The sequence below is a fragment of the Salvelinus namaycush genome, chromosome 13 (assembly GCF_016432855.1).
Source record: "Salvelinus namaycush isolate Seneca chromosome 13, SaNama_1.0, whole genome shotgun sequence".
Taxonomy (NCBI): domain Eukaryota; kingdom Metazoa; phylum Chordata; class Actinopteri; order Salmoniformes; family Salmonidae; genus Salvelinus; species Salvelinus namaycush.
The window spans coordinates 12,475,559-12,502,884 of record NC_052319.1 but is presented as its reverse complement, the minus strand read 5'-3'; the positions used below and the strand labels follow the sequence as shown (position 1 = coordinate 12,502,884).

The 27,326-nt window shown below is 41.2% G+C and overlaps 1 protein-coding gene across 1 annotated transcript; it reads left to right on the top strand.

Annotated features, from left to right (window-relative positions):
• Positions 1-218: 218 nt before the first annotated feature.
• On the top strand, positions 219-27,326 carry LOC120057771 (STE20/SPS1-related proline-alanine-rich protein kinase-like). The gene is made up of 18 exons (XM_039006243.1): positions 219-324; positions 2,025-2,137; positions 2,635-2,743; positions 4,692-4,833; positions 5,222-5,277; positions 5,810-5,919; positions 6,012-6,113; positions 6,261-6,394; positions 6,675-6,723; positions 6,820-6,885; positions 10,137-10,259; positions 11,019-11,060; positions 11,618-11,674; positions 13,099-13,166; positions 24,388-24,440; positions 24,580-24,648; positions 25,043-25,107; positions 27,252-27,326. Exons 1-18 carry the CDS (start codon positions 219-221, stop codon positions 27,324-27,326), a joined length of 1,539 nt encoding a protein of 512 aa, XP_038862171.1.

The window sequence follows — 27,326 nt, the reverse complement described above, 5'->3', positions numbered from 1 at the left end:
TTTTATAGGCCTATCACAAATTCAAGTGCACGTTTTTGGACATGATTTTGCGTTATAATTTAATTCCGCCTTTTTGTGGTGAAAGTTGCACGGTTATTTCCGGATGTTTTCATCGCAGGCCATAGTAATTCTCCGCAGCAGCTGACACTTCTGTAGTCAGGAGGTGAAGGTCTGAGGTCGCTAAGTAGCTCAGTAGCAGCAGCAGCAGCAGCAGCATCATGGCGGAGCAAGGCGGATCTCCTGCTCCTGTCCAGAATCCGCAACCAGTGCTGACAATGAGCTGGCCAATTACCAGGGAGTCTTACGAGTTACAGGAAGTCATCGGTTAGTAGGCTACCTCTTGATATGATTATATTGTTTATATGTAATGTTTTGTCATGGATATGGCTCGGGCGGTTATCAGTGGTGAATGACGACGAGGGCCTACCGGCTTTTTCATATTCAACAGCGTCTCTGTAATGCTTTGCAATGCGGATGTTAACAACCCCAATTTGCTTCTTCTTGTAAGAGGAAACCACTTTTTTCATCACATAGAGAGATATTTATAGTCACGGTAAAGTTATATGTATATGGGTAGGAATGCCATTTCATGTAAATGCGTTTTTAACGCAGTCGATTTCTTCTATGCCGAACGATGCTCAATTATGGCACGTGTCCACTAGGCAATATTGAAATAGATGTGTCTATGTATGGATCATCTGAATGAAAATCGCATGTAATTGTCTTGATCGTGCACCTGCAGTCCTCACGGGAATGGCATGGTGTCGTTGAGTAGAGCAGGGATATTCAGTTGCATGCCAACTCTGAAGTTAGACAGAGGGTCTACTCTTACATCAAAAGTCCCATTTTATTATTAATATTATTATTATTATTTTAGGCCTTTTGTGGTGATTTATGGTGAGTATTGTTATTTGGTTATGCCACATTTTTTCCTACTTATAAGAACAAATTGTTGTCACAGATTAGCGACTGCTCTGGACAATAAATCACAAACAGCCCATTGACCAATAGCCTCTCATGCCAATTTTATTATGATAGTTGTAAAAAATAATTCAATACATTTTAATACATTGCCCTGCCTCACCAAGCACCGTTATAAATATTAGTGAGCCTATAGGAGTAGGAAGCAATATGACCATTTACAGTGGAAAAGAATGTTTAGTTTATTGTTTCAGCACATCAGTCAAGTTTCGTAGGTCATCGAGGTTTATTTGCACTTCTATTAGGTTACATCAAGGAGTTATAGAACCGGTTACAGTGTTACAGTACTGAGCTCACTCGCTGCTGGTCAGCATTACTCTCCACACCCTCTCTCTACTGGTGTTAACATCAGACTTCATTTGGTAGGCCTATAATGCACTTATTCATGTTCATTTCCCAAATGCTTAAGCTTTTTTTGCTCATTTAAGAATTCTGTCATGTGCAAACTGTGGGAGACATTTGGATCTGTCTAATTAGCTTTTGTCCAGAGGGATGAATATGAATTTTGCATATAGATGAGCTGACACCGACAGCTAAAGAAAACCGAATCAGTGCTGATAAGGGATAGCATTACTACAGCCAAGAGCTCCTGTGGCTAGTTAGTCATCTGTCCTGTGCATATAATCAACTGTTGAGCAGTCCGATCTCCTCTCATCCTTACCTGTCACCAGCAGTTGGCATGGTATGTACTGTGTCACATTCTTAGTACAACATAACTATAGCTTAGCGTTGCCTGGTTCTTCACTCAACCCCTCTTCTCAAAGTTGTCTTGGATACACTGACTGTTATGCATAGGAATTTAGCATATGATTGGAAAATATGTTTGCACATACTGTATTGGTGCAATGGTGCTCTGAATTGTTGTTGCAGTCACATTATTTGTCACAAAAAGCTCTAAATATCCCAAACAGACCAACAATGATCCTGCATGTGTCAATGATCCCTTATACTTTTCACCTTGGTCACTTTTGATGTTACTGTATTGTCCTGTACTGTCTCCTGTCCTGGTTCTTAATTGCACCCCTATTTGTCTGTGATTCCAGGCAGTGGGGCCACAGCCGTAGTGCAGGCTGCCCTCTGCACTCCCAGACAAGAACGCGTGGCCATAAAGAGAATAAACCTGGAGAAATGCCAGACCAGCATGGATGAGCTATTGGTGAGCATAACAATAAATAAAGGCTATATCTTCATTGTGTGTGTCCACAGTGCCTATGGCCTTCTCTGGCCCAAACTTTCCTGATTGAGCAGTAATTTTACTTTGGTATTCTCTCCTGTGTGTGTGTGTGTGTGTGTGTGTGTGTGTGTGTGTGTGTGTGTGTGTGTGTGTGTGTGTGTGTGTGTGTGTGTGTGTGTGTGTGTGTGTGTGTGTGTGTGTGTGTGTGTGTGTGTGTGTGTGTGTACTAGAGACTGAGTAGGATCTGTGAGGGCTGTGCTACACTAAAGTGTCCATTTGAATAAGAAATTAGTATTTGTTGACATTATTAAGTATTTGGTAAACTATAACTTTGTATATTTGGAAAATCATTTGCAGTAATTTATTTGAAATCTTTAGTGAAGTAAATGACAAATTAACAATCCTCGTTATAAGAAAGGTTGTCAAAAGTTGTTGACTTTATTTTGTCTCATGTGTGCCTCTTTCCTCTTAAACAATAGAAAGAAATTCAAGCCATGAGCCAATGCAACCATCCAAATGTTGTCACCTACTACACCTCATTTGTGGTAAAGGATGAACTTTGGTTAGTCATGAAACTTCTGAGTGGAGGTAAGCTTTTACCTTCAACATCTTAGCAAAATATAGCTGCCATCTCTTTTTTACTTCCACGCTAAGCATTGAAAGTGGCCATAATAACATAACACATAAACACTGTTATGGACTACATTGTGAGTCCTTTCATATGTCGGGACATTGATCTCATCAAATGTTAACAAGTAATTGTCCATCCTTTGGACCAGTTTACTGTAGACCTATGTGCAGTGGCATCCCACCATGTAAATGGCTGGGATGAATATTGAAGATGGCACAGTTGAAGTCGGAAGTTTACATACACTTAGGTTGGAGTCATTAAAAGTCGTTTTCAACCACTCCACAAATGTCTTGTTAACAAACTATAGTTTTGGCAAGTCGGTTAGGACATCTACTTTGTGCATGACACATAATTTTTCCAACAATTGTTTACAGACAGATTATTTCACTGTATCACAATTCCAGTGGATAAGAAGTTTACATACAGTAAGTTGACTGTGCACTAAGTTGACTGTGCCATGGCTTTAGAAGCTTCTGATAGGCTAATTGACACCATTTGAGTCAATTGGAGGTGTACCTGTGGATGTATTTCAAGGCCTACCTTCAAACTCAGTGGCTCTTTGCTTGACATCATGGGAAAATCAAAAGAAATCAGCCAAGACCTCAGAAAAAAATTGTAGACCTCCACAAGTCTGGTTCATCCTTGGGAGCAATTTCCAAACGCCTGAAGGTACCACGTTCATCTGTACAAACAATAGTACGCAAGTATAAACAACATGGGACCATGCAGCCGTCATACCGCTCAGGAAGGAGACGCGTTCTGTCTCCTAGAGATGAACGTACTTTGGTGCGAGAAATGCAAATCAATCCCAGAACAACAGCAAAGGACCTTGTGAAGATGCTGGAGCAAGCAGGTACAAAAGTATCTATATCCACAGTAATACGAGTCCTGTATCGACATAACCTGAAAGGCCGCTCAGCAAGGAAGAAACCACTGCTCCAAAACCGCCATAAAAAAGCCAGACTACGGTTTGCGACTGCACATGGTGACAAAGATTGTACTTTTTGGAGAAATGTCCTCTGGTCTGATGATACAAAAATATAACTGTTTGGCCATAGTGACCATTGTTATGTTTGGAGGAAAAAGGGGGAGGCTTGCAAGCCAAAGAACACCATCCCAACCGTAAAGCACGAGGGTGGCAGCATCATGTTGTGGGGGTGCTTTGCAAAACAGATGGCATCATGAGGAGGGAAATTATATGGATATATTGAAGCAACATCTCAAGACATCAGTCAGGAAGTTAAAGCTTGGTTGCAAATGGGTCTTCCAAATGGACAATGACCCCAAGCATACTTCCAAAGTTGTGGCAAAATGGCTTAAGGACAACATAGTCAAGGTATTGGAGTGACCATCACAAAGCCCTGACCTCAATCCCAGAGAAGATTTGTGGGCAGAACTGAAAAAGCGTGTGAGAGCAAGGAGGCCTACAAACCTGACTCAGTTACACCAGCTCTGTCAGGAGGAATGGGCCAAAATTCGCCCAACTTATTGTGGGAAGCTTGTGAAAAGCTACCCTAAACGTTTGACCCAAGTTAAACAATTTAAAGGCAATGCTACCAAATACTAATTGAGTGTATGTAAACTTCTGACCCACTGGGAATGTGATGAAAGAAATAAAAGCTGAAATAAATCATTCTCTCTACTATTATTCTGACATTTCACATTCACAAAATAAAGTGGTGATCCTAACTGACCTAAGACAGGGAATTTTTACTCAGATTAAATGTCAGGAATTGTGAAGAACTGAGTGTAAATGTATTTGGCTAAGGTGTATGTAATCTTCCGACTTCAACTGTAACAAACTTGCTTAAGGCAGAATGATTAAATGGAATAGTTGACATGTAATGACATATCAGCCTTGGGCATTGTGGGCACTCTGTTTTTCTGTCTGCTTCCTCTTTTTAGGATCCATGTTGGATATAATAAAGCATACCTTTAGCAGAGGAGAGCACAAAAATGGAGTTCTAGATGAGCTCATCATTGCAACAATACTGAAAGAGGTCCTTGAGGGACTGGACTACCTGCACAGAAATGGACAGATTCACAGGTAAGATACCCTGGAGTTTGAAACATTAATATATATATATATATTTTTTTTTTAAGTAAGATCGAATATATAAGTTCCAAAATATGAATCTATAAAATGTAATCTAGGAGTTACATAGTGGTAGATAATTTGTGTTGACTATTCTGTTTCAAACTTCCCTTTGATCACACATAGGTTGTGTTTTTTTTGTTTTTTTTTACTTACCTGGATGTCAAGGTCATTAAAAACTAAACCACTATTACCCCCTTGGTCTGTGTTCCAAATGACATCAGGCTGCAAAACAAATGTACACACATGGATGCAATCGATGCTGCCCCACTTACATAGATCGATACTGTTGGGGCATGACCGGGGTGTTTTTGCTGTGTGTGTTTGTTTGTGACTTCAGGGATGTGAAGGCTGGGAACATCCTGTTGGGAGAGGACGGCTCTGTTCAGATTGCAGGTGTGTGAGTAATGTCACTATTTCACCCCATCTTCACCTGTCACATTCTGTTCTCACAGCTCACTCACTGCCACAGTTATATACGACTTTTTATGATGTTTCCATACATTCAGTTAATTCAACAGCATAATAGACAAAACGCCAGACTTCCCCAATCAAAAGTAGACGTAGACTTGTAAAATGGCAAAGATGAATATCGTTTTTAAGCTAGCGGAAATCATGGCAGTTTAGAATATTTACTGAATAACACTAACATAAAGGTAGTCAAACAGGTCCCCCATCATAGATCACAGGAGGCCTACGGTCTCTGTCATATAGTTGGACGACCTTTAGCCAGCAAACACTCGAAAGAAAATCTGTCTATCATGAATGCAACGGAAGGTGTTGAGTGTGCACAGTTTGTATTAGGTGTAGAACATGAAATAGTTGTGAAAATACTGCATAGCATTAATATATTCCTTTCTATAAGAAGTTAATTAGGTATAACATTACATCAATGCATTTCATCTGATTTATACATATTTCCCAATAGATTTTGGAGTTAGTGCCTTTTTGGCCACTGGAGGAGATATGACCAGAAACAAAGTACGGAAGACCTTTGTGGGCACACCATGTTGGATGGCTCCTGAAGTAATGGAACAGGTGAGACTGTCTTGTGGCCAGTTTTAGTAACATCTACTAGCTGTTTGCACATAGACTGTACACTACTAACAGTAGTGCTGCTATGCCCACAGGTACGAGGCTATGATTTCAAAGCAGACATTTGGAGTTTTGGAATCACTGCCATAGAGTTGGCCACAGGGTCTGCACCTTACCACCGATACCCACCCATGAAGGTGAGCCTGATCACTGTATATCCAGTTGCCAGTGGAATATGCCTACATCTTAACTAATGAACCATGAAAGGCAGATTTCTACCCTGTGTCTATGTAACTACTGAGAGACCACATGCATGTTTTTGACCCTTCCTCTTCTCTTCCCAGGTCTTAATGCTGACCTTACAGAATGATCCCCCCACCCTAGACACGGGTGTGGAGGATAAAGAGATGCTGAAAAAATATGGGAAATCATTTAGGAAGCTAATAACCCTGTGCCTTCAGAAGGAGCCTGCTAAGAGGTTTGTACTTGTCTGCCATTTTGTGAACTGCATTAGACCTACACTGTATATCTGTGGAGTCTGTCACTCTGATGGCCTTGGGTGGTGATCGAGTCTCTGTAGAGCTTCATCCACTTCTACAAGAGAGTCCTGAAATACAGTTGTCATGTTTAGTGGTCTCACCCATACCCACACAATAAGATATATTCTCACACAGACCGATTGTAGGAATCGTACATTCAGTTCCAGGCCAATGATTTTTATGTGTTCTTATATCTCCATATATTTTGCTTCTCTTTAGGCCTACAGCAACAGAACTTTTGAAATGTAAATTTTTCCAGAAGGCCAAGGTATGCTTTTCCCACCAGAAATGTACCTGTTCTATTTGTGGGGTAAAGAGTTGGTAGGTTGATGTTTTTAACGCGGGATGTGATTTTCATTTTCAGAACAGAGAGTATCTGATTGAAAAGCTGCTATGCAGAGCACCGAACATAACCCAGAGAGCCAAAAGGGTAATGTCTAAACAAACATAATTCCCATTAAAGCAATCCCAATATTGACTAAACATTATGAACAAAGTATGCTAAGGTTTGGCAGGACACTCTCCCCCAGTCAACACACATCGAGTGTCCTCTCTCTCTCTCTCTCTCTCTCTCTCTCTCTCTCTCTCTCTCTGTTCAACACTTCATTCACTTTGTGCTCAAACTGTTCTGTGGGGGTGGCTGCAAATATGGTCCACTGCTGGAACAATATCAGTCATGCAGAATGGATGTGCTGACAACTCATGCATTAGTGGTCTGTAATGTCGCTCAGACGCTCACTGCAAGTGGCAGACAAAGACAAATGGGATTTAACGTGAGTGGTTAGGTAACTGAGAGGTGCACTTAAACACACCATTTGCATGCTCAGTTGCCTTGCGGTCACAGCTAACTGGGATGCAGCAGTGTGGCAGGCAAGGCTGATGTTTGGTACGCCATCATCCTCCTATTCCCAGAAGGCAAAAAGATCAGGGTGAACGGATTGGATGGAAATTCACTGACAGGGCATGGGTGACTGTGGAGGTGTCGTGCGAAACAATCATTTAGCAGAGCATAATGTCAATAGAGAGGGAAGTGACTCGTGACAGAGTTGTCAGATGGAGGGGTGGACAGTTGCTGGCCAGAACAACAGTCCCAATCATTCAGATTGTGTGGGTTGATTTAATTTGGGAACATAGTTTAATGTGAGATTATGGTTGATTGTAGCATGACAGTACAATGATTAGTATTCTATTCTGAGGCTGTAATGTAATCATGATGCCCTCTTCAGCCAATCCTGATCCTGCAAACACATCACAGTTTTGTCTTCTGGCGTAAATGCACAGCTCGTACGTACAGTAATGGAGCTGTGTTGAGTCTGTCTCACTTGATTGCAGATGAGGAGTGCGAGTCATAGAGTAGTGTCCTCTGTGTTGCCTCTGTGATAATAGAATGGTTTGTTTGTGTGCTGTTCTGACCTATGGAGAGTCACCCACATTATCCACTCAGCAGACACAGGCCAGCCTGCACAGAGAAGAAACCTAGCAGAAACATTGTCATCCCAGGACACTGACCTGTCCACATCATGGACCAGATCAGTCTCTCTCCCTGTTTGTCCCCCCCTCCCTCTGTCTGTCTCTCACTGAGGTATAATAAGAACTGGAGACTGCGTCCAAGATGTCCGACCATTGTTTTCAAGATAATCTACTCATGTTTGCATACGCCGATTCATGGACCGCCTATATCCGAGTTGCATCGAGTTTATACGGACCACCATCACATGTGCACTAGCACTCAGTGCGCACAGGGTGCAGAGCGAGCAGCGGTCACGTCATCCAAAAACATGGCAGACATTGGATGAATATAAAATGTTAATATCTTCGGCTGTGAGTGATGAAATTTTTTTGGGCCTCAGCGACAGTTATTTGAGTAATTCAATGGATGTTTTGTGCACAAAGGTGGTGACTAAAGTGTCTTATTTTCAAATCTTACTTCCCTATGTGGCCGTGCATGGAAATTGTCTTTCTGGGTCAGGTGACAGTTATGCTGCAGTACCGAAGCAAAACTGTAGGAGTAGTCAAAACTGTGCTACTAGACCAAGGGTTCCAGTCTATCACCTGCCCCCTTCTGCAGACTCCCTTCCCCCCTCCCTTAGCCTCCCACCTCCCCTGCCCTCTCTTACAGTATCTCTCTGATTCAGAGGGGTTGGGTTAAATGCGGAAGACACATTTCGGTTGAATGCATTCAGTTGTGCAACTGACTAGGTATCCCCTCTCCCTTCTCCCCTGCCCCTCCCTGAGTCTCCCTCCATTCTTTCCCTCCTGCCTCAACCTCTCCCCCTGCCCCTCCCTCAGTATTTCTCCACTGCGCCTCCTTGAGTATCTCTTCCCCTTGCCCGTCCCTCATTCTCTCTCCTCTCCTGCCCTCTCTCTCTCCCCCTGCCCCTTCACTGAGCCTCCCCTCTCTCCTGTCTTCCTTTTTCTGCTCTAAGAATCTGCTCCCATGAGCTATAGGCTTGTTAAACATTGGAGTCGCTCCCCAGAGGAGCAAGGAAAGGTAGATTTTGCAATAGAAATGCAAGGAGTTTTATTGTGTAGGGTACCTATTTTTACATCAGTAGGGATGTTCTAAACATGGGTAGACTGCTATATCACAATCTACAGAGAAGTACATATTGGACCATGGGCTGTGCAGGCGTATTAATTCAACCAGCGTTGAATACAAAATAGTAATATTCAAGACATGCATCTCTAGGCAAAGGACAGGATTTCAGCAGTTGTTCATTGGCCAGCAGAGGACACCCTTGCTCCTTAGTTGATCTCCTAATAGGGAGACCTGCAGGAGGTATTGAGCAAAGATTATTTCTAGAGGCTGACACCGAGGGTGGTCGGCTGCAGCAGTCACGGATGTGTTACGTAATTGAAAGTTGTAAAATAATACTGATATAATACTGAATGATTTCCCACACTAGTACACAGATAATACAGTTTAGAGTCATTGCATCTATAGATGGCTCTTGTAATTTGCCTGTATGTACACCTTAATCTTCTGTTTGTATGTTTCTCTAAATGTGCATGCTCATAAATATTGAAATTCCTGTTCCTATAGTACTAAATGTAGTTGTACACATGCTTTGGCATAGACAGCTTGATGGTACCGTATATGTGTGTGTGTGTGTGTGTGTAGAGAGACATACAGGCCACTGAACTGTCACATGCATCCACACACAGTGGACTGATGCTTTTTTGTTTTGCTCAAGGAGCCAGAGCAGAATTCCAGGAGCATGGGCTCTGTGTCAGGTTCGGAGAGAGAACTTGATGCCGTCAGAAGGGTACATGTTCTTTGACTTAGCCCTAGAATGCTGGGTGCTTCCGCTTAGATTCATCCAGAGTTAGCTTCTTATTAAGGAGTTTTTGTGTTTTGTTTTCTCTGTGTTTCGTTTTGGTGTTCTCTGTTCTTTTGTTTTTTGTTTTCTGCAGCCGTTTTGTAGACCTTAAAAACTCTCAGAGAGGAATCCAAGCCCAAGCTAGTGTTTGTGCAATGTTTGATCAATTCAACTGCACTCTCATATAGTACGAGTGTATATTTCTAAAATCCTACAAACTCATATAAGACAGATTAATAACATTTGATGTTGTGCTGACTTAGTGGGAGAACCTCTGAAGGGGTATGCTACTAAATGTGTTTTGTCTCTCCGCCCTACAGTTTGATGATGTGTGTTAACAGTTGTGCTGTGTTTGGCCCAGGTGAGGAGAGTTCCAGGGTCCAGCGGCCATCTGCACAAGACGGAAGACGGAGACTGGGAGTGGAGCGATGATGAGCTGGACGAGGGGAGCGAGGAGGGCAAGGCTGCTGTCAATCAAGGCAGGGTAGGTGAGACCATGACAAGAGATGTGCATCCAAACTAAAGCCACAGGCTGGAGAAAAATGGGACAACTACACTCTTAGGGAAAAAAGGTGCTCTCTAGAACCTTAAAGGGTTCTTCAGCTGTCACCATAGGAGAATCCTTTGAAATCCATTTTTGTTTGCAGGTAGAAGCCTTTTGGTTCCAGATAGAACCCTTTTGGGTTCCATGTAGTGTAGAACCCTTTGTATAAAGGGTTCTGCATGGAACCCAAAAGGGTTCTCCTATGGGGACAGCCGAAGAACCCTTTTGGAACCATTTTTTCAAAGAGTAATGTTGAGGACATGAAACTCTCCTTTTGTTTTAGCCTTTGTACAGTCCTAGATCCTGCATGGATCTCTGTGAGAGCAGTGAGCTAGCTGTCACTGGAGTCACATGTCACATGTCACTAGAGTCACAAGTCACTATAGGTAGTTGGTAAGGGTTTGAAGATGGCTGTAGGGGGCTGGGGAGGGAGAGGGGAAGACAGCCATGATCAAAGATCAAAAGGTTATTTGATATAGATGCATAACCTGAATGGCTCTTACAGGGAATAATTACACAAAGCAATTATGTGACAAATGCTGATTATGATGTTCTGTCTGCTTCAGCTTTAAATGTTCAGTTGCCTCCCCTACATTATGCTAATTATTCTGCAGGGATTGAGTTCTACACCTGGCAGTCATATTTAGATTTGTCAAGACTGAGAAGATCATTTTGTTTGTGTTTGATATTGCCTTCCAGTCGCGAAGGGTCAGAGAGGAGAACGAAGATGAAAACGAAGACGTAAGTTAGCTCTTTTCTGTTCTATAAACAAATATGCAGTACATGGTTTATCATCGTTAGTGTCTTTTTGATATCATTGAGACAGATCCTCAGGTGAAATGTGGGGGAAGATTGATTTTTATAAGTATGTAAACCTGCACATTGACAAGGTTAATAGACTTACTTTGTCGCTGTTTCTTCCTGTATAATTTGATTACTTTACAAAGGGCATCATTGGAAAATCCAATTGGCTGCCTTTTAACAGGGAGCAGGTTGTGTATAAATGATTAAATCTGAAATAAACCTAGTACGTCTCACCCGCCACAATCTCTCGGACTCATTGATTTTAGCAAGGGTGAACGTGTATGCATGCTTTCTCTATTTGATTGATTGTTCAAAAACAACAAAATGTTTTACATATTGATTGTTTTGTATTGACTTCTCTATTTGCTGACTGAGATGAGCGATGTCTAATCTTGTGCAAAGATTTGTTATTGCTAACAATGCTCCTCTATAGCACAGAAAAATGACTAGTATATTTTATATCTTTACTCTATGCCTTTTGTTTTGTGCCACAGGATGAGGAGAACGCCAACATTGTTCCCATTGAAGGGCTATCCATTCAGCATCCACAGGTGAGGCTTTCAGGAGCAGCAGCAGAGGCAGATGTTATTTGTCATGATTCAGTGACCTTGATGCACCACTGAGTGTGTGTGTGTGTGTGAGTGTTTTTGAGTGAGTATGTGCCAGTATCCCTGAGGCTCATGGAGGGGCCCTTTCAGCAGTAATAAGTCAGAGTAAATGGCCATCCTGCTGACACTGCCAGCTCAGGGCTTAGCTGTTAAGGTTACTACAAGCTCCACTGTGTGCGCGTGGGTGGAGTGGGATTTTTGGAGTAGCAGACACCTTTTGGTAACATGATATCCTCGCCGGTCCCACTCCCGTTCACAAGGGGGTGATAGCAAAATATATTATTTTTGTCTTTTCGTTTTGTGAAAACAAGGAAGAGTCGCCTTCCATTGCTACTAGTAGCTAGCTGGCAGCCTGGCGGGTTTAGCCTGGCTAAAAACATAGCAAGCTAGCTAGCCTTTTAGCTTCCCAAATCTCCATGTGAAATAATCAGATTTATAATTTAAAAAAATAACCTCAAACATAACCTAAAACATTATCTCAGTTGGATATGCTGCTTTTGTAATCTTTCCCATATCAACTAAAAATAAAACGTAATGTTTTGGTCATTGAGAAAAAAGCACATGGCTAGCTAGTTGGCTACAGCAAGTTCTGTAGTTTCACAATAGCCTGTAAAAATGAGTTATTAATTCTTAACAAAATACCTTTTTGGGTGAATTCTTGTTGTCTTATTTGTTGTGAACGCAAAAAAGAGTCTTGTCTTGCTGTCTTCCCATTCTAGCAAGTTGGCTAAACACTGCAAGCCAGATAACCTTTTAGCTTCTCACATCTTCATGTAAAATAATCAGATTTATAATGAAATAATATGCCCTGGCAAATATTCTTATACTTGCTGGTGTAACCTACAACGTTATGCTAGTTTGATATGCTGCTTGAATGTATTCACACAAGTTTTGGTCCACTAGCCTGGAATCAATAGTTAGTACTTTGTGGGGGGGATTGATACGGCTACATTGTTGTTTGAACAGTTACTGAGATTTTATTTGCTTATCGATACAAAACAGACTACTTAGATGCATAGCCTGTAGATCAGATCAAGGAACCAAGCAAGCTTCATTGTCTACACAACACTGCCCCCATGGCTACAGAAAGTGTGATACGGCTCGAGGCCATAAGTGCTACTGTGGTTCTTACTTTGTTGAGTCAGGGCCTAGTCAAAGGATAGTGCCTCCTCAAAAACAGAACTCAATGATCTTGTCAGAATACATCAATACAATACACTGTATATATTGAATGTATTTTGTGTGATATAACTGATGTATTCTTCTGTTGCTTTTGTAGTTTAATCAGTGTATATTCAGTTATATGTTTTATGCTCCAGGAGATATTGAGTACTTTCTGGCTTTATTGACTCACTCTTTACTTACAGGTTCAACCATTTGAGAAGAACACAGGGCCCTATATTCAAGGTGCTCTAAATATGGTCCTAAGGCTAAGGTAAGCAGAGTCTCAATTTGGCCTCATCCTCCTTACGTCCGTTACACCCAAACAGAGGTCTGAGAATTACTCAACATGTACCCTGCTGCTAATAGACCTAATGATGACATAAGGATGTCTTGGCTCTCTAAAGAGATGATCTGACTGGTCTCTCTAATCTGGCTGAGAGGTTGGGTTGGAAGAGGGAGAGTGTTACACTCGATTGACTTTCCATTGGCCCCGCTCCACATTACTGTGTTCTCAGGGACTGAATTAGAGGGCTGTTAATGACCTGCGCTGTCACCAGACTTACCAACACTGACCTGATCTGACTTCACCTTCATTTCAGCTAGTCCAGACACTTTCAGCCACTGGGACGTATCTGCCAGGTTAAAGACCTATTGCTAAAAGACAATTGAAGGCTGTAGCAAGACTTGTGACCAATATGGAATAGGTTTAGGATTAGATTTAGGCGCAGACTTATCACTCTTTATATATTGTGTCCTTTTATGATACATGTATGATAACTAGTGTCGTTTAGGCTTCAGACTCCTCTAAGCAGTCAAATCCTTTCCCAAGAGGATGCTAGTTTATATTTATTACATTGAATTTAAATCCGTTTTACTTCCCCCACAGCAAAATGAAAGCAGGTTTAAACACAGTCTGAAAGCAGGATATGCAAGGCAAATGTGCAAAACTGTGACGCACGCACACACACACATAGACAATGGAGTATTTCTGGACAGTTTGAAGTCTGCCTGCTGCCCCTTGACGAGCAAAATGCAGTACTGGGTGCAGTGTAGCATAGTAGGCTCTGGGTCGATGAGATAGCAGGCAGCATCTGAAGGGCCCTCCCCAGGCCCACTGCGCAGCACACAAAGCCATCCCCTCCACTGCATGCCAACAGCAGGCCAACTGGAGGGCTGGCTACTGGAGAAGTGTAATTATTCTAACCTTTACATGTAAATAAATGGACAGTTCTGTGAGCAGTGGGGCTGTAGTTATTTGTCAGTGGCCGTGGTTCTATTCATTGCAGCCGTTTCAGGCTGTTTTCCCTGGCTGTGTATGGGGAGCAATGTATCATTTGCTAATAAGTGGTTTGCTGTATGTACTATGTATTAAACCAATCCTGCTCTGCGCTAAGGGCAGTCTCGCCACAGCAAAAGGATTGCAGTGACGTGTGTCTTGGTAGATTAAGTCAAAAGTAAACTGACAAGATCCACACCTCTGATCTGTGCTGAAACAGTCAGTCCCTGTCATGCAGCAGCCAAAGGAGAGCAGCACATTTATCAGGACTCTCAATTTCAAGCCCTCCTTTGGCTGAAGGACTTGTACAGATAAACTCAAATGGCTTTAGCTTAGCCCTGTCAACTCCCAATCTCCCATAGAGCAATAATGGGGCTTTGTTGCAATCGGTTTTGACACTTTATGTAGAATTATGATGTGGATATATTTGCAGAGAGATTTCTATATAACCCCATTTAGTCCATGAACTGTAAAAGCAGTTCTGGGAGCACCCGAAAGAGCATTACATTACATTTGATTCGCTGGGCTGAATTACATTGGTGACATTGCACAGCTTTTGAATATGTCTTAAACTGGTATAACGCAATACCTTATTTTCTCCACAGTCCTGAGTCAGTGCAGTAAAACAAGTGTTCCATTATAACACCATCATCTACACTCACCATCTCTTTTCGCATGACAGAAAATATGTTTGCCACTACAGTTTGTAATGCATCAGCCTAAAGACGTCTACTGTACCCAGTCCCCAGAGGTTCAGGAGATGACATGGTCACTGGTCAGACTATGAGTGACAAACGGGTCCTTAAGCAGATACAGTAAAAGTGGGAATACTTTTGAAGCGGGCCTTTTGGATGCAGCCATACTTTCAAGGACAGATGCGGAGAACGACAGACCTCTTTGTCTGAGAGGACGGGTGGAACAGATGTTAGAAATTCAGCAACGTGCCTTTAAGTCTGGATTGTCAACCGAGGGTTTGACATGTCTTTAATGACATGTCTTTAGTGAGAGCTTGACAACAGGATTAAGGCTAAGCTTAATAAAAGTCAGAGCTAGGAGGTCCCTGTAGAAAATTTACTGAGGGTACTGAGGATGCATGTTAGGTGAAAGGAATCACAGAAAGGAGTGTTATTTTGAATAATTCATAGGGCATCCCCAGGGAGCTTAGGAAATGTTTTCATACAATTCTTACATTGTTTCTTTGCTGACTATCTAGTTAACATAATAGTAAGACAAGTGAGATAACTGTAGTTTATTTCCATTCAAAGTGAATTTATGTTGTGGAAAACAGATGGGGAAATTGTTGGAGCTATCTAACCTGATTCAACCTGAAACCTATAGCATTATTAAAGCCCATATTGAATAGTGCCAGCTTTGTCTCTTTCCAGTCACAATGGAATTACAGTAATCACTCTCTTCTAGATACATCTTTATATTTTAATCAGTGATTGATCGGCAGTCAGATGGGACACACCACATTCCACCAATCATAATATTATGTTATACTCTTCCATACAATAGTAGCTAGATGTATCTAGTTGTTTTTACAAAAGACTTGCATTGACAAGTTTCTTAGGCTTCAGTTTTGTAATCGTAATAATCCATGCAGATTCAAATGTAATTATAGTTTTAATCCAACAATTGCTTCACTAAGAGTAAACCATGAACAGAGCTCTGGTGGTATAAGAGCTGCATCGTGTGGTGGTGGGGTTCTCTTGGGTAAAAATACAAAACTAATTTGAAAAACTTAATTGCATCTGAAAGAACAAACACAAGACTATATAAATTCTCTTCCCAAAACTGATAAGGATGTTAAGGCTGATTTGAAAGGGATTTATGCTAGTGTGAACCCATAAATTAAGGTTCTTTCGAGAATTGTATTCAGATGGGATGCTATGGTTAGTTGACCATGGTTACAGTTGCAAAGGCAGGGTATGTTACTGGAAACTTTCTAATTTTACATGGAAACTATCAGAATTTTGATATCTTTCAAGGATTTCATGTAATCTATCACAAGATTTCTAGTGGCCTTTATGGGTACTTCAGATTATCTAAGGTGTCTGTAATTATGTCTGGCTCTCTGTGTGGCCTTATCACATGTAAAATATATGACATCATTAAATAAGATGATTTAAAAATAAAGCAGAATGACAAAGCTGTAAAACATCCAAAATATAAACCATCAATTTAGTGAATACCATTGGTGCTTAATATGAGGGTTTCAGCATAATATAATTTAAAATAATTTTTACACTTGTATTTATTTGACTAAGTCTATGTATTTGTTGTCAATATTTTGGCGGCAAACTGGTGGCAGTTGTGAAGTCAATAGTTTAGTTAGGGGACTTGGAACCGGCAGGAAACTTCAATTAAAAGACAGTAAGAACGACAGGAAAAGTTTGAATGACCTGGGAGTTGAACTGTTTTATTTTGTACAGAAGAAATTGAACATTTGATCTGCTCCATGAGAGAAAGACTACTTTGGCACAGATATTGACGTTTCATCCTCACTGGCAATTGATTGCTGATTTAATAGGGTATGTAATCATGGGAGGATAGAAGTCAGACAATTAACCAATAGAGCTCCAGGCAGATGTGGCATATTTATTCTGTCTGTCCATGGGCTGGAGTTATCATGCCCACGCAGCCCACCCTGCCTTGTGTAGACTCAGACAAAAAGTTTTGATTATTGTACGTTGCCGTGTGTAAACTCATTCATTAAAACCCACAAGGAAGTCAAATTACTCTCCTTTATTTTGACAGCCCAAATTAATTACTAGCACATTAATACTATCTCCTCTCACACAGTGGGCCCATTCATGTAGGCTTTTCCAAGGCCGGAGCTCTGAAGTACTTTCCCTCTCCCACTCCAAACACTCCCCAGTTTACCCACAGATGTTTGTATTGATTTTTTGTTGGTGTTTTAAGAAATGACCTCCCTGTCAATGCCACACAGGATTTAGAGTTCTCCTGTGTAGTCAGGGGCGGACTGACCATCTGACATTTCGGGCAAATGCCAGATAGGCTGGTCCATTTTTAGCCTGGTGGGCCTGTCTAACTTTCTTTTGGGGGGGGGGGTTATAATTAACTGGCTAATAATGGGGGCCTCAATGAATAAAATGGGCAGGTGTGGGGTCATCGAGGGGGGGAAAAAGGTCAGTTGTGGGGGCCTCAAGGAAAGAAATGGGCCGGTGTGTTAGAAATGTCAAAGCCGATTTCTGGTCACTCAATCCCTGTGTGTAGTCTATACACAACAGACCATCTGTTTACCTGGCCTCGGTCTTGAACTGCAGTGAACGCTCTCAGTGCTAGAGAGCTTTACAGCTAACTTTCCCCAACATACCAATCATACGTCTGGACAGGATACATTGCAAACAGCTTAGGTGGCAGAGTGCAGTTCAGAAGTATTAAATTGTTCTATAGACAAACATTACTTGAGTTACTCAGGGGAACTGGGAGTGATGACATTCTGTCATGTTCTACAGTGGAGATTCTCCCCTCCATGAATGGCACTCTCTCTGTGTTTGCCAGTCAAGTGTTTGCCTGAGTCCTCATTGCCTACCAGGGGAAATCTATTTTAGTAGATAGAAGACCTCTCTATACTAATTATTTCAGCTCATGCTTTACCTGGTAAACACTCCAATCGCCCCAATGCTTGTTAGTGCCCACTGACATCTCTGGTGATTCATTTGGAAGGTGTGGGATGCTGGGATTTGAAGCTGACTGAGCAAAGTCATGGTTTATTCTGTCTGTTTATTCATGGCTTATTCTGTCCCTGTGCTGATGGGTTGATAAGAACACAGTTATTTAAGAAAATCTTAACACTCCTATTAAGACTCTGGAAGATTGACGTTTTTAAAAGAAGCCGATTAAAACCCCTAAAACTTCTAAACGGTTTCTCAGTCTGTGTGTGCGGCTTAGCTCCGACTGTCCTCTGCGATCTATTTACCTCCCACAATGTAATCTGACAGGGACTTTCCAGGAATCTGCTGCCGATCTCTCTGGAGGAGGACTTAGTTGGTAGTTGGAGACGCAGGGCTCAGGCCCTCTGCCACAGATGTGGCCGCAGAAACACTTTCAGCACGCTCTCCCACTGTCCGTGGATGAACTGGAGAGATCTTACTCATCCTACATCCATCCGATAAACTCAAGTTTCACCCCTGACTTCTCTCTAGCTGTGAATCTGCAGAATTGGACAAGTAAAGTTGACTCACAGGCAGCTGATGGAAATCCACTCCTACTTCTCTTCCTACTGCCTCTCTGTCTCTCTCGCTCTATCTCGCAGAACTAAGTTAGCCCTCACAGATGTGTCGGAGCATGTTCCTTACATGCAAAATCTCCTGTAAAATGTAGGTCAAGGGCTACCAGGCGGGCGGAGATGGATGTGATTTATGCATCTTAATTACAGCCCAATTTAATCCCACTCCCACAACGCTGTGTACAGTAGCCTGCCCAGCCACTCCCCTCCTTTTGAAGCTATCAGTCATTGTGCTTTTGTTATAATGACTCCATGTACTGTATTAATGCCAACGTTAGAGCGAATTTAGATGGGGTAGTACAGTGTAAAATTGACATAGGATAGACATGCAGATGGACTTTTATGCATCATGTCGGTATTAGGAGAGGCATCCTCTTGTCTTGCTGGTTTGAAGTTGCTGTATGAATTAGTAGGCTGCTTTAGTTCTTAGCCAGATGGGAGCTCGGAGCCAAGAGAACTCACAGACAGATGTTACCTTCACACAGTATGGAACTACTAAAACTACAAGTCCCTTTTTACATCATTATCCTTAGTCAACCTCCTGCTACTGTAATACTTCTATCACCCTCTGAAAGATTAAAAGATTCTACCTGTTTTACATTAAATCAATTATACAATGCATTTGAGCTGCTATATTCCGTGTTTCAGCTGCATTCCAACACTTCATTTGACCTTAGGAAAGGATCAATCGGGCATGTGACAAATATGGAAATTCACTGGATGGCTTTCATGGAGTAATTTATCTGTTTTATTCTCCTAAACCAGATATATATATATATATATATATATATATATATATATATATATATATATATATATATATATATATATATATATATTTTTTTTAATGTATTTAACATTTATTTAACTAGGCAAGTCAGTTAAGAACAAATTCTTATTGACAATGACGGCCTACCTAAAGGCAAAAGGCCTCCTGCGGGGACGGGGGCCTGGGATTAAAATAAATAAATAAATACAATATAAATATAGGACAAAACACACATCACAACAAGAGAGACAACACTACATCAAGAGAGACCTAAGACGACAACATAGCAAGGCAGCAACACATGACAACACAGCATGGTTGCTGCTAATGCTCATGCTAATGTCTGAGCAGAGATGGGATGATGACTTTAAGGAATGAAAAATAATAAAGTTATCAAAACTAAGTAATATACACAACTAAAATATTTCATTATTTCTTAGTCATGTCCTATTTTTCCATTGATGTCTATCCAATGTGGACCTGACACAGACAATGGAATATTTTCAATGTTTTGGCAATTGAATGTTCACTATTTTGGGATTTGGAATTTCCGTGTATAAAGCTGTAAAATCATTGTAATGTCATTACTTCATAATGCATTAAATGTTGAAAAAAAATATTGACATTGAAAACCGTGATCTTTTTAAAATAATCGAACTGAAACCTAACGAACCTCAAAAAGCATTAATCGCTCAGCACTAACGAACAACGACAATTACACTGTTTGAGTGATTTTAAAAGTTGTACATTATTCTGGTCATTCCACTGCAAGGACACTTCAAATCCAAATCAAATCTCCAAATATGTCAGTCTTAACACAGCCGCAAGTACAAGATTGCATTAGCACAGTTACCATTATCTACTTCTTGGAACCCATTGAGATTTGTCTTTAATGGACTCTATTCCTGCTGACACATGGTATCAACTGTTTCTTAACATAATCATGTTAGCCTACTTCTAGAATAATTTCCTGAAATTGTTATTTTCCCATTTACATTTCTGGCATTCATGATATTCTAACACCTTGCCCAAACCGGCTGCATATGTATTTAGCCCCCCCACACCAAACGCGATCACGACACGCAGGTTAAAATATCAAAACAAACTCTGAACCAATGACATTAATTTGGGGACAAGTCGAAAAGCATTAAACATGTATGGTAATTTAGCTAGTTAGCTTGCACTTGCTAGCTAACGTTAATTTGTCCTATTTAGCTAGCTTGCTGTTGCTAACTAATTTGTCCTGGGATATAAACATTGAGTTGTTATTTTACCTGAAATGCACAAGGATCTCTACTCCGACAATTAATCCACACATAAAACGGCCAACCAAATCATTTCTAGTCATCTCACCTCCTTCCTGGCTTTTTCATCATTTAAATTATATGGTGATCGCATCTAAACTTTCATTGTATTACCACGAGTACCGGCAAAACAGTTCGTCTTTCTATCACCCACGTGGGTATAACCAATGAGGAGATGGCACGTGGGTACCTGCTTCTATAAAACAATGAGGAGATGGGAGAGGCAGGACTTGCAGCGCGATCTGCGTCAGAAATAGGAACGACATCTATTTTAGTCCTTGGTGTCGCAGACGCTCGTTGGCGCGCGCAAGCAGTGTGGGTGCAATAATTGAATAACATGGATTTCTAAATTTATTTTGCGACGCACGCGACGTGTCCGGTCTGGTCAGCATGTAAGGAGTAGGACAATCCAATCACGATCTGTTCTCTGTTGTTGATTTGGTTCAGTAATTTTGCCTGCTGTCTTGATCACGTCACGATCACGTCATAATAAATTCAGGTATGTTTATCCCCGTTTCGTTACGTTTGCTTACATTTTAAGGAATGTTTTTCAACAGAATTGGTGGAATGAATACACCCCTGATCACACACGAACACAGTTCACTTTTATAGCAGGCACATACAAACAGCATAATAATTCTGCCCATTGTAGAATTTCTTCTCGAATCTCTGCGCTCTCCTCTTCATCTTTTTCCTTAGCTTGTGGACTTCAATGCACAACACATCAGCTATCTGTGACCAGGTGAAAAAAGCTTTCCAAGCCAAACCTTAATATCATAACCGCTACACACAGCCTACATCGTTGTCACCATATTAGCGACTGTCATAGCTAGTCAACATAGCTACTAGAACTAACTCGTTAGTAAACCCATTTCAATCATGCAGTACAGTGGTCAGCAAGCAGTTTAGCAGTTACACCAGTGGGCCCCATTGGCAATAAATTCATAAAACCAAAAGCTTACCTTGACTTGGAAGAGTTCCAGTGTTTGATACCATTAGCCAGCTAGCTAGCATAGGATCCCTCTCTGTTTGAGCCAGGTGTTTGAGTAGGCTAAACTTGCTAGCTGCAGTCGCTAGCTAAGTAAAAGTGGAAAAAATACAATGAAATATAGCTAGCACTCTCTCTCTTTCTGTCTCTCGTGTCTCCTTCATTTTTAAAGAAATTAATTTGTTCAAAACTGTACAAATATTGTCTTCCTCTCTTTTTTAGTCAACAACTCACCATATTTTATCCACTGCAGTGCTAGCTAGCTGTAGCTTATGCTTTTAGTATTAGGTTAATTATTTTGATTGGGTGGACAACATGTCAGTCCATGCTGCAAGAGCTCTGATAGGTTGGAGGACATCCTCTGGAAGTTTTGTATTGAAGTCAATGTACCCAGAGGAGGACGGAAACTAGCCATGGTGCTACCTTACAGAGTGTTGTTGAGGCTACTGTGAACCATTATTGCAAATCAGTGTGTTTTAATCAATTATTTGGTGACATTAGCATAGTTTTACCTAAAAAGGATGACTTTTTTAATGTTTCAATATTTAAACATTTTTTAAATTCACTGAGGATGGTCCTCCCCTTCCTCCTCTGATGAGCCTCCACTGCTGTACATATACAGTGCCAGTCAAAAGTTTGGACACACCTACTCATTCCATTTTTTATTATTTTCTACATTTTAGAATAATATTGAAGACATCAAAACTATGAAATAACACATATGGAATCATGTACTAACCAAAAAAGTGTTAAACAAATCAAAATATATTTTATATTTGACATTCTTCAAAGTAGCCACCCTTTGCTTTGATGACAGCTTTTGGCATTCAACCAGTTTCATGAGGTAGTCACCTGGAATGCATTTCAATTAACAGGTGTGCCTTGTTAAAAGTTCATTTGTGGAATTTCTTTTCTTCTGTGTTTGTAATGTGTTTGAGCCAATCGGTTGTGTTCTGACAAGGTAGAGTTGGTATACAAAAGATGTCCCTATTTGGTAAAAGACCAAGTCCATATTATGGCAAGAACAGCTCAAATAAGCAAAGAAAAACAACAGTCCATCATTACTTTAAGACATGAAGGTCAGTGAATATGGAACATTTCAAGTAAGTTTCTTCAAGTGCTATCGCAAAAACCATCAAGCGCTGATGGTTGAAACAGCCCAAATAAATTATTCACAGAGTTCAAGTAGCAGACACATATCAACATCAACTGTTCAAAGGATAATTACTGCAAAGAAACCACTACTAAAGGACACCAATAAGAAGAGATTTGCTTTGTCCAAGAAATGCAAGCAATGGACATTAGACTGGTGGAAATCTGTCCTTAGGTCTGATGAGTCCAATTTTTGATTTTTGGTTCCAACCGTTGTCTCTTTGTGAGACGCAGAGTAGGTGAACGGATGATCTCCGCATGTGTGGTTCCCACCGTGAAGCATGGAGGAGGAGGTGGGATGTTGTGGGGGTGCTTTGCTGGTGACTGTCTGTGATTTATTTAGAACTAAAGGCACACTTAGCCAGCATGGCTACCATAGCATTCTGCAGCGATACGCCATCCCATCTGGTTTACGTTTACTGGAACTATCATTTGTTTTTCAACAGGACAATGACCCAACACACCTCCAGGCTGTGTAAGGGCTATTTGACCTAGAAGGAAAGTGATGGAGTGATGCATCAGATGACCTGGCCTCCACAATCACCCGACCTCAACCCAATTGAGATGGTTTGGGATGAATTGGACCGCAGCGTGAAGGAAAAGCAGCCAACAAGTTTTCAGCATATGTGCGAACTCCTTAAAAGCATTCCAGGTGAAGCTGGTTGAGAGAATGCCAGGAGTCTGCAAAGCTGTCATCAAGGCAAAGGGTGGCTACTTAAGAATCATAAACAAATCCAAATATATTTTACGTTTTTAACACTTTTTGGGTTACTACATGTTTCAATATGTGTTATTTCATAGTTTTGATGTCTTCTGTATTATTCTACAATGTAGAAAATAGTACAAATAAAGAAAAACCCTTGAATGAGTAAGTGTGTCCAAACTTTTGACTGGGACTTTATATTTATATTCCTGACTCGGACATTGCTCGTTTTGTGTGTATTGTTTTGTATTGTTAGGTATTGCTGCACTGTTGGAGCTGGAAACATAATTTTGCTGCACCTGCAATAACATCTGCAAAATATGTGTATGCAACCAGTAACATTTGATGTGATGATGTTGTAGTCACCACAATAGGCTATATACAGTACGTAGATGAGTTTTTCCCAACCTGTACAGTATGCATGTTCACCACTGGTACACAGACCAAAAGGAGGGTTTGGCCAATGCACAGAGAGGCTGCTGTTTACTATAAACATCAGTCAGCTGTTCTTTGGAACTCTTCATGAGACTTACCCCCATCATGGCAACTCAAAATAATCACATTTATTGGGCTTTACAGTGCAGCCTATTTAATATACATGAGTCACATGCAAGGATAAACATTTGACCACTAATGCTACACCAACTGTGTCGTCCTTAAATAAATACAGGTGGATATTACAGTAGCTAGAAGTAACACTGACTTAAGCAGTTAGTTAGGAAAACGATGTGCTTAACATGGCCCAGTGTGTGAAGCCTAGAGACGCGTAGGGTTAAAGTGTCGATGTGGCAGACGGGCTGTCTCTTTCCACTCCTCCATTCCTGAGGGTCTGCTTGTCAGGATCCTTTTCAGACAGTCTGAATCAAATAGAACACACGGAGACTCTTGGCCTGGTCCCAGATCTGTATTGTAGCCAACTCCTCTGACTATTGTTGTCATGCCATGGAGTTGTAAAGCACTAACAGGCTAACCAGGTCCTGGACCCACTGTCTGTTCACATGTGACTCATCTTAAATACTTATCACCTTCCCATCTCTCTCGCCAGGAACTCCAGGAAGGAGCTGAATGACATCCGGTTTGAGTTCACCCCTGGCCGAGGTAAGAGGTGCACACAACGAAGAAGCTAATGTTAGAATGTGGTTGTTAGCACCATTTGATATTGTATTGAAGTGTAGTACCGTATGGCACATGTTAACTTCTCACCTGGTTCTAATGTTGTCTGTTATTCTCTCCATAGACACTGCCGATGGGGTTTCCCAGGAGCTATTCTCAGCTGGCCTTGTCAATGGACACGATGTTGTTGTCGGTAAAAGTTTCATCCTTGTTTTCTAATGTAATGCAGGGCTTATTTAAACCCACATGCTTAGCATGTATTCTCCATACCTAGGTCAAATGCATGTGTAAAATACTTGAAAGAATTTGAGGTGCGCTTGATTTAACTCGGAGTTGGTACATTTGAGACTATTTTACCGGGCAAACTAAATCAAGTGCGGTTCAAGTATTTAAACGTATTTGACAAATGTATTTGACCTAGGACTGGTGTTTTCAAAAGAATCATATCCCTCTCAAAGTCAATGAGAGGTATAAGAGCAGCGATGTACGGTGTTGATTTATTCATCATATGATCTATGGTAGATAATCTGATGTGACTATGCAATAACACTAGTAACACATACTCTATATATGACATTACCTTTCAGTTGCTGCTAACCTTCAGAAAATTGTAGATGACCCAACTACCTACAAAGTGTTGACCTTTAAACTGGTGAGTGCCCAAATGATGAATGTCACACCACCTCATGTCTCAAGCTAGCTACAGTACATGAAGTAAGAGGGACGCTTCCAAAAACCAGAACGTTACATCACACAGATTGATTGACTTCCATAACTCTCAACCTACATAGAAAATATGTCTCACACCAATTAAATCACAATGCTTTAGGGTGGTGGTGTCTGGAAATACTGATACATTCAAATCCCAAATGAGCAGTGGTGCTAGAGAATGGGAGAAATCTGTGATGACAGTGTCGCGGCACTGACTTTGTCCTCTAAGTGAAATAACTGATGGTTGACACTCCTAATCTGCACATATGCTTCCCTCTGTGCACACCACTATGTGATTGATCGACACCGAGTGGAACAATGCAAATTCTCTACAGAGAAGAATTAAGGGAGCAATTAATGCCACTCCCGGTGGGTTTGCTGTAATATTAGGGCTATTTTTTAGCACCCTTTTGGAAGGTGTTGATGAGGTAAACAACATCTGTGCGGTTGGTCACAGTACATCACTCTTTGACCTTTCTGCCATGTACGTCTTATCAGCAGCTGGTGAATGTCGCTGGAGATACTCCCTGGTGTGCAGAACTGCATCAGAGGGGTTAGTGCAGCAGCATCCAGACTGTGCTGCTGGCTGGGGCATGGCTGGTTAAATATATTGGCCAGAGCACTTTCCCATTTCAATTTGTTAACACAGTGTTCCAGACGGCACGAAATCACACACAGCCACTCAACTCCAAATATCGACTAAAAACACTGAACTATGTTTGTGGTTTCACTACACATGCCGACAGTGAGAATAATTATCTTCGCTCCGAGAACAATTCCGAACGTTTTGCCAAGAGGGTTTATACCACAGGATAGACCCACCAGTCTATCCGGGGAGTGACAGAACCTCTCTCCATTCTCCGCTCTAAATTGCTGGTGGTGGGCAGACATCAGGCCACTGACTCATGCTATACCACTTCCAGGGGGATAGCGATGTGAAAAATATCAATGGCCTCTCAGAGACTGCACTCAAACCATTCTGAATGCGTCTGGCCAGTAATAAGGGATCCTTGTGGGTCAGCATAGGAGCATTACGAGTTTAGAATTTAGCCATATTTAGCCGCACTCACTCTCTAATGAACTTTCAATAAAATACCACTTATATTTCAGCAAAAGCTCCTCTAGTTCTGAAAGGGCTTTTGTGGAGTTAGCCATGCCAATAACTCAAGTGCAGTCAAAATAATTCTCTGTTTGTTGTATTTTCTTTTTTCAACCGGCGCGTCTTATTTACAAAAAGCATTGAACACGATAGGGAGCTTTGTGAGACTTCTGGATCACTTTGAGCTTTTCCTGCCAGTGAAACCCCCCAGGTCTCAGGATGCCAATATCATCATGATTAAATGCAACACAGACCTGTGCAACACAGACCTGTGCAACACAGACCTGTGCAACACAGTCATAGAGCTTTTAACAAGGAACATATCCAATCTTTCTCCGTGCAAAGCACAGCACGATAGATTGCGCTGCAACCCTTCACAGTAGAAGCTGTTGCATCAGAATATTATTAGTTATTAGATTAAATGAATACCCTGAAGGGAAATTACAGTTGTCTTTGTGCATGTTGCATTGCTTGTGTCACATGATTTCTAGTAACAACAGTAATGAAAGATACCTTGATGTAGTAATTAATAGAGCTGTTAAGGACGTCGTCACGGGTGATACGAAGCATTTTCTATTATCAAATGGAGGAATGTCATTGTTCTATCACCTTGGCTGTAGGTGAAATAGTGTAGATACTTTTCAAAGCTTTCGCCGTAAATGTTTCATTTGGCAAATTATCTTTTGAAGGACTGTAATTCCTCCACTCTGCTCTCATGTCTTCGTGGCCCTGTAACAAGGGGACAAATCTCCTGTACTTCAAGTTTTCTTGGTTTATAGGATTTTAAGAGCAAAAGAGGTCAAAATAATATTAATCCGTTAAATAGTGGCTTACTACTTAAAGTAGGATCAGTGCCAAAACCAATCCTTATTGTTAGGGTACAACTGTTCATTGGGTGTTGGATTATGTCTGGTAATGTTGTTGTGTACACAAGTGTTAGGATTTCATGGCCCCCCACCTACCCTGTTGATCTGTTCCTCCATCAGGTCTCTGGCTGTGATGACACTGAGATCCCAGACAACGTGAAGTTGATTGGCTTCGCCCAGCTGAGTGTTAGCTGA

Coding starts and splice junctions, on each gene's coding strand:
- LOC120057771 (XM_039006243.1), top strand. CDS start 219: ATGGCGGAGCAAGGCGGATCTCCTGCTCCTGTCCAGAATCCGCAACCA. Junction 2,744..4,691: donor CATGAAACTTCTGAGTGGAG/GTAAGCTTTTAC, acceptor TCCTCTTTTTAG/GATCCATGTTGGATATAATA. Junction 6,886..10,136: donor TAACCCAGAGAGCCAAAAGG/GTAATGTCTAAA, acceptor TGTTTGGCCCAG/GTGAGGAGAGTTCCAGGGTC.